The sequence below is a fragment of the Zingiber officinale genome, chromosome 2B (assembly GCF_018446385.1).
Source record: "Zingiber officinale cultivar Zhangliang chromosome 2B, Zo_v1.1, whole genome shotgun sequence".
NCBI lineage: Eukaryota > Viridiplantae > Streptophyta > Magnoliopsida > Zingiberales > Zingiberaceae > Zingiber > Zingiber officinale.
The window spans coordinates 101675770-101682773 of NC_055989.1; the positions used below are offsets into that span (position 1 = coordinate 101675770).

The 7004-nt window shown below is 33.6% G+C and overlaps 1 protein-coding gene across 1 annotated transcript; it reads right to left on the reverse strand.

Annotated features, from left to right (window-relative positions):
- Positions 1–600: 600 nt before the first annotated feature.
- LOC122046533 (terpene synthase 10-like) lies at positions 601–3212 on the reverse strand. Its single transcript, XM_042607276.1, has 7 exons — positions 2848–3212; positions 2476–2758; positions 2009–2396; positions 1658–1876; positions 1434–1548; positions 1072–1305; positions 601–991 (listed from the first exon to the last, which is right to left on the reverse strand). Exons 1-7 carry the CDS (start codon positions 3208–3210, stop codon positions 695–697), a joined length of 1899 nt encoding a protein of 632 aa, XP_042463210.1. The 5' UTR covers positions 3211–3212; the 3' UTR covers positions 601–694.
- Positions 3213–7004: the final 3792 nt, after the last annotated feature.

Sequence of the window (7004 nt, forward strand, 5' to 3'; positions counted from 1 at the left end):
AAAGAAAAGATTTCGAATGAATGAGATTCACCCCCCTCCTCCTCTCATCTTTAACAATCCAACAAAAATAAGATCACAAATGATTTTTTTATACTTTGAGTCATAGATAAACTTTAGAAATCAACGGATCATTGTTTCAACTAGAATCAAAGGTCATGGTCAAAATTTTTGAAATTAAGTTCATTTCAGCTCCTTAAATTTGAAATTAAGATTTTTGGATGGTGAAAATTAATCTATATTAATATTTAGAATTTTTTAAAATCACCTCTCTAACTGATTGAAAATCTTAGCAATGTCACTGTGTGTATACATCAACATTTTTACTAGGTATAATCATCTCCTTGATTCCACTAATATTTTTATTTATTTATTTATTTATTTTAGCTCCTAGGTTAAACTAATTACCTTTTATTTATAAGATTTAAGGATTAAATTATGGTTTTTAAATTTAAAAAATTTTAAACTAAAAATAATTTAGGTATTCACGGGATATAATATATATATTTGGGGTTTAGGATTAAAGGAAATACTGATTTTTAAAAAATAAAAAAATATATAAATATATATAATGAATTGTGACGATAGGATCAAATCTAGACTCTCAATCACTATCACACGGATGAACACGTGCCGCACTGTTCATGGCATATCGCTACACTACTTTTTATATATATATATATATATATATATTCTTCTAGAGCTCGATTGGTTCGACTAACAATGAGGTTACTGAATCTTTGATTTCTCCATCCTCACTGTATCTATCTGTATCCCTGTAGAAGAACTGGGCCGTTCGATCAAAGTTGATCGCGCAAATCTTGAAGTTCTCCTCGAACAGATTTGTGTAATTCATTCGATCCCCGTTCATGGCTCTCCAATTTCCCATGATCATCTCCTTGATCATCTCCCGAGCTACTCTCTCTGACACATCTTTCTCCTGCATCAAACAGTACTGGATGGCTGAGCAGTCATCACTTTTTTCCGTTTCAACCTGCACATGCAATTACTTATTAATTAATGATAGAATTAAAATGAAAGAAAAAAAAGATAAGACATTAATTATATATATACCAGATCATTGTAGAGGCGAAAGTTCATGGAGGACCATTGTAAAAACTGTGTGTAAGTGCTGAAATTTTCTAAGTCTGATTTGGTTAAGTACGGGCTCATGCAGTAGGCATGAGTGAGAAAGATATGCCCTGATCCCGAGATCCATCCATTTTCCAAATACTCTTCGACGGTGGGGGTGTACTTCTCGTGAGACCATTTTGCTTCCAACAAAAAGGCTTTGCAGAGATCACTCCACTGCATATATCGAACAAAATAACTAATTATTTAATCAAACGTACTTTTTTTTAGTTAATAAGAACTAAATTTAGTACTGGTGAATTAAAATGAGTAAACATTACAGCTCTCTTTAGATATGGCAGTACGTTAAGGCCTTTTTCTTTGACGACTTCATAAGCTGCTTCGTTTGTTGTGTTGAAGACGGCCATAAAGCAGAGTTTCATGTAATCTGGGAGTTTGTCGACCGCATTAACATCCCACCTGAAATTTGTCAATTATTTACGAGCATGCATATATCAAAATCAAACATTTATCATCTATGAGTGGAGAATTGGAACTAGATCGATTCACTATTAATTAATAGAATTACCTCTCTATTGCATCTGTGAATATCTCAAGCTCTTCCAAGTTTCCGTAGACGTCATAAACATCATCCAGCAGTGCGATGAAGCAATTGGCTTGGGCCTCTGTCTCTCTAAAACTCCAATATTCTGGTTCAAAGGCGCATCCAACGGTCCACAAGTAGTTGGCCATCAACCTGTCTCTGAAAAATGGCAGGCGCTCTGCAAGTCCAAGATCGGACCACCATCTGTTCCGCCAACATTATAATATATAATATATGAGCGCTGCTTTAGAATTCGAGATGCATGCTGAGTTCTTTCTTGTACCTCGAAAATGGCAGGTGCTTTAGAATTCGCTACAATATTACTAATTAATATACCTCGAAAGTTTGCTGAGCTCTTTCTTGTAAGTATTCTGTACCCTGTTGAAGTCCAACTTAGCGAATTCTAAAAGTACAGGATTATTCATACTGCACTTGTCTATCTTGCTTTGGCTGCAGAATTGTATGAACCACCTAGTGTGTAATCTTTCCAGCCTCCAGTTCATTGGGAGCTCCAACGCATGGGCCACTTTCTGCTTTAGACCAGGTTCAGTAATGGACCCTTGGCTCAGCAGATTTCTCAATTTCTGGGTGGTGAAATCCATGGCCTCCTGCAGTATCACTTCCCCTTCTTTGCCATAAAAGGCCGCCTCATGTAAACTCAGCATTCCTTCAACAGAAACTTCGAAGAACTGGCCGTTCTCATCCTTGAATCTCTTGAAGATATCTGCATGGATTAATTCAGTCATTGTATCATTATTATTACAGTTATAAAATGATAATTAAAATGGGTACTATATATATACCGTCTGTGATTGAGAAACCGTTTTGTCTAAGAAGTCTGAAGAGAAGTGCAGTGACATGGACGTCGTCAGTATCCTTCAACTGCAAGCTAATTATGTCTTCTAATGATCCATGAATACTAGTTAAAGCATCTTTAATGTCGTCTTTGAAATGATAAGCCACTCCAAGTTGTTGCAGGTGGTCGATCAGCCGGAGCTGCTCTTCCACTTCCTTCTGCTCACATATTACTTCCCTAATTCTCTCTTTCAGTAACACTATTCTCGTTGTCTGATCCTTCTCCTCCACCTTTAACAAATTAAATAAAGTTTTGAATATTTAGATTTAATTACAATTAAAAGAAAAACAGAGATGTTGAGCTAGGGAATAGTACTGACAGGGGAGTTAACGATGAGTGACTGTATGTAGTCATTGCTCCACGAGTTGGGCTGGTAATGAGTACTCGATCTTCGCAACGCCGGCGATTGCATGTCGGCCGTGCAATGGATGAGCGGGGAACATGGCTTCTCGGTGGTGGTGTTGGTCGATCGGCGGAGAGCACAGAGCTTTGGGTGAAAAGGGATATATGATGGTGCGACAAGATAACGAGACATGATTAACGTATAATGCTCGAGGAGGCTTGATGCATTGAATCGGTTGGATTTAGAGAATTCTCTATATAGAGCAGAGAGAAACCGTCCATGAACATGTTTAATGTATATGAACACATTTACTGTATGGAAAACCTTAAACATGTCCATCAAGTCGCGTGAAAAAAGATGCATTCTGTTTTTTTTTAAAACATTATTTTCCAACTGCGAGAAAAAGATGACCAACGAAAGCTACGTGTGCGAAAACGATTTCCTCTGCAGTCTCATTTAGCAGAGGCTAACGAAATACGGTTAAAAAAAATATAAATTTCAACTTTTTTATTTTTTCAAATATGAATACACATGAGTAAAATACATTTATTCTCCACCTTTTTTGCCTGCCTAAAATTTGACTTGAGAATCGATCCCTGACTTTCATTCTATCTCTCATGAGCTTCGCAGATATTCATGATAATCCAGTCTTTTCTCAAGGGTCGGTGTCTTTATCAGCGTAGAGGGCACCTGTCCGATGGAACATATAAAACACTAAACTTGTCCATCGAGTCGTGAAAAAGACAGCATGGTATCGTTTGCCTTGTCAAAGGTTCTTTAAAAAAAAAAATTGCTGTTCACCTGCAAGAAAAAGATGACCAACGAAAGCTATAAATGTATATGTGTGTGAAAAACGATTTCTTTCTATGATAGATGGGAGTTAGATATTACGACGTAGGTTGTTTACTTTGGAGGATATCACTAAAACCCAGAAAGAATATTAATCTTATCTTAAGCGTTCACGTGGATTACAGAAAGCCAGAAAAAATATTAGTCTTATCTTGAAAATCAAAAAAGCAGGAAAAAAAATTAGTCTTATCTCTGACAAAATGATTAATCATAATTCTGTGTCTCAATTTGTCCGAACATTTCACATGGAATGAACGACGATCGAATGGGGCAATAATCCATGAGAATAGTTCACATGAAATGAAGGACGATCGACTGGGGAAATAATCCAAGAATAGCTCACATGGAATGAAGGACAATTGAATGGGGAAGAATCCAATGCAACAAGAAGAAGGAAGAAGATTTTAGCATGCCGAATTGAAATCAAATCCTCTTTTCTTATACTAAAACTCATCCAGTAATGATCATCCACCATAAAAATCATATAATTTGTCAATACATTAATATTAATGAATGAGTTATTTGATTTACATATATATTCAATCCACATCTAATATTAGATCATTTAATTACAATTTAATTTTTTAATGATAATTATTATGTGTACTAATCTTTTTATGATATATCAAAATAAATAGAGAGAACACTAAATTTTGATATATTATAAATTAAAATTACGAACTAAGGATTCAAATTTAATCACGATGTACGATTTTAAAAGCATCAAAAAAATGGGAGTGTAATTATAGAGCAAGAGTCATAAGGCACGTTCTTAATATATATTTAGATTTAAAATGTGAATAAAAATGATTATAAATCAGTTAAATTTAAATATCAAATTATTTTAAAAATTAAATCAAACTTTAAGGGAGTTGGATACCAACATGTTCCCAAGCATCCATCCAATGGAATTTGTTAGTTAAAACGTGTTAGGCAGTGATATTTAAATCGACAATAAATGGGAGGAAATATTGAAAAATAGGAGCACCGACAAGACCTTCATGACCACCTATTGGTATAACGAAAAATATCTCATAATTATTCCCCGGAGCAAGGTACCATGGTTTAATTCTTCAGTGATAGATTATATATTTAGAGTTTAAAATTTTGCTGTGACGTATTATTGCGGATTTTCTCTCTAATGAGATTAGTCGAGCTAAATGCTTAGATATTTCATACCAACTAAACTAGTGCCACACCATTCATTTTAAAAGAAAAATAAAAATAAGGTGAAAACATTTTTAAATTAATCATTATTATAAGTTAATAATTTATCCCAGTATACTTTTGTAATTTTTATTTTAATGTATGAAGACTGACAAAATAAAATGTATTAATTATTAATTATATTTGTCTTATATCAAAATTTTACCTTTAAGAGTCACCTTAGATTAAGGGCTGGATTAAATGACATAATTAAGTTATATTTATAAAAATAAAATAAAAATCAGGTATGATTTATAAAACTTATTTATTATGTTAATATTATATAGAGGTTCTGAATTTGATTTTTTTTTACCATGGCTCAATCATCTACTTTGCAAACCATGGCTTCCACCATCTCAAAAGTCTGCCTGTCCTTTCTCTTGATTGTTGATATCATCGAGGCTCACATATCATTAGTTAGATGATCTATCTTGCTTATTTAACAATTACTTTTAGCTTCTAGTTAAAGTTACAGAAGAGAGTGAGGAGCAAGGTGACTTGAAGAGCTAGAGTGATTGAGTCGGTTAAAGAGGCTCTAATAACATTAATGAGGGACACAAGAGGCCTAACTTGGGGCACGATTAGATATGCATGTAGTCCAAAACTAAACGTTTTTTGGAAAAAGATGAGGAAATTTTGATGAGCATAACGATGTGAAGCGATTTATTGTCATGTCTGGGAACAAACAAAGAGCTGAGACTGACCTACAAAAAGGCTAATTATTGATTATATTATTACTCCATGGAGTAGGGGATTATATTAAAGGGCAGTTGTCTTTAAATCTCCCATGATAATACCAACTCCCTCATCAGTCCCTGTGTTAGACAAAATACATTTACTCCCTAACAAATAGATTCGTTTGTTTCAACTCCCTAATGAATAAGAATTTATCCCATTGCCCATAATTTTAATTAAACCCCCTAATATTTTTTCCCTCATGATTCCCAATATCGGCTTCTACCCTAAACTATCGACAACCATGTCCATCGAATGGAGTCAACGGCCAAAATCAAAGAGACAACCAGACCTTTGAAGTAAAGCAATACCTTACTTTGCTCAAACCAAGGAAAAACCAGTGAACAAAAGGAAAAAGTAAGATTTTTTGCTAGACTTTATAATTTTTTTTCCATTTAAATTGCACCTTTATGAGTGGGTTTGTGTTTGATCATTTTCAATTGAATGATTCCATGAGATTTGGGTTAGGTTTCTAATTGGGTTTGTGTAGTTTGCTATTAATTAAACCGAAACAGTGTCTAAATTTTTGCCTACTGATTTCATGCTTAATATTTTGAGTTTAGTTTTCTGATTACATTTTTGTTTTATCTATATCCATTGTGGAATGGTTATATGAAAATTCTTTAGAGTAGTCGATTTCATGCACAATTTTTATTATTTAATTCTTGAATCGAAACATTGTTTAATTTTTAGGAATTCTCTGAAAAATTTATTTTTTGTTTTGAATTTTATATGAATGAAGCTTTGATATTTAATTTTATATTATGAATTAAATGTTATGTTTTTGTTGATTAGGTCGAAAATAGATTCTGGAAGTGGGCCTTGTAACCTTATGTTTTTGGGTAGTTGTAAGTGTAAGAAGCAGTTGTTTGTGATTTCAATTTTCAATGGTTATAGTTGATGGATATATTTGTGAGTCATGATAAAAAAATGTACAGAGATTACTCCTGAATCTATGATTCTGCAATATGTAGCTCCACAGCAAAAGATGCACGTGACTTTAAACGATGCTGATGATGCCCTTAATATGATACATCTTCATATGTGTATGAAACTCAGCATGATTAATTTGAGGTTAGGGATTACAAATGAACATGTCAGCAACCTTTTGGGAGGTAAATTATCGTATCCCTTTTCGTATTATGGTTTTGATAATATTTTATGTTATATCTAGTACAAGTGCATATGATATCGTTTATTTGACACTACTAATCATATTTACATTTAATACTTTATGTACCTATTTTATACTTATTTGTGTCTGATGCATCTTAATAATTTTGTATCAACCTGGTAAGGGTTGAGGAGGAACACACACAATCAAGGAGTGATGAGGAGATTGA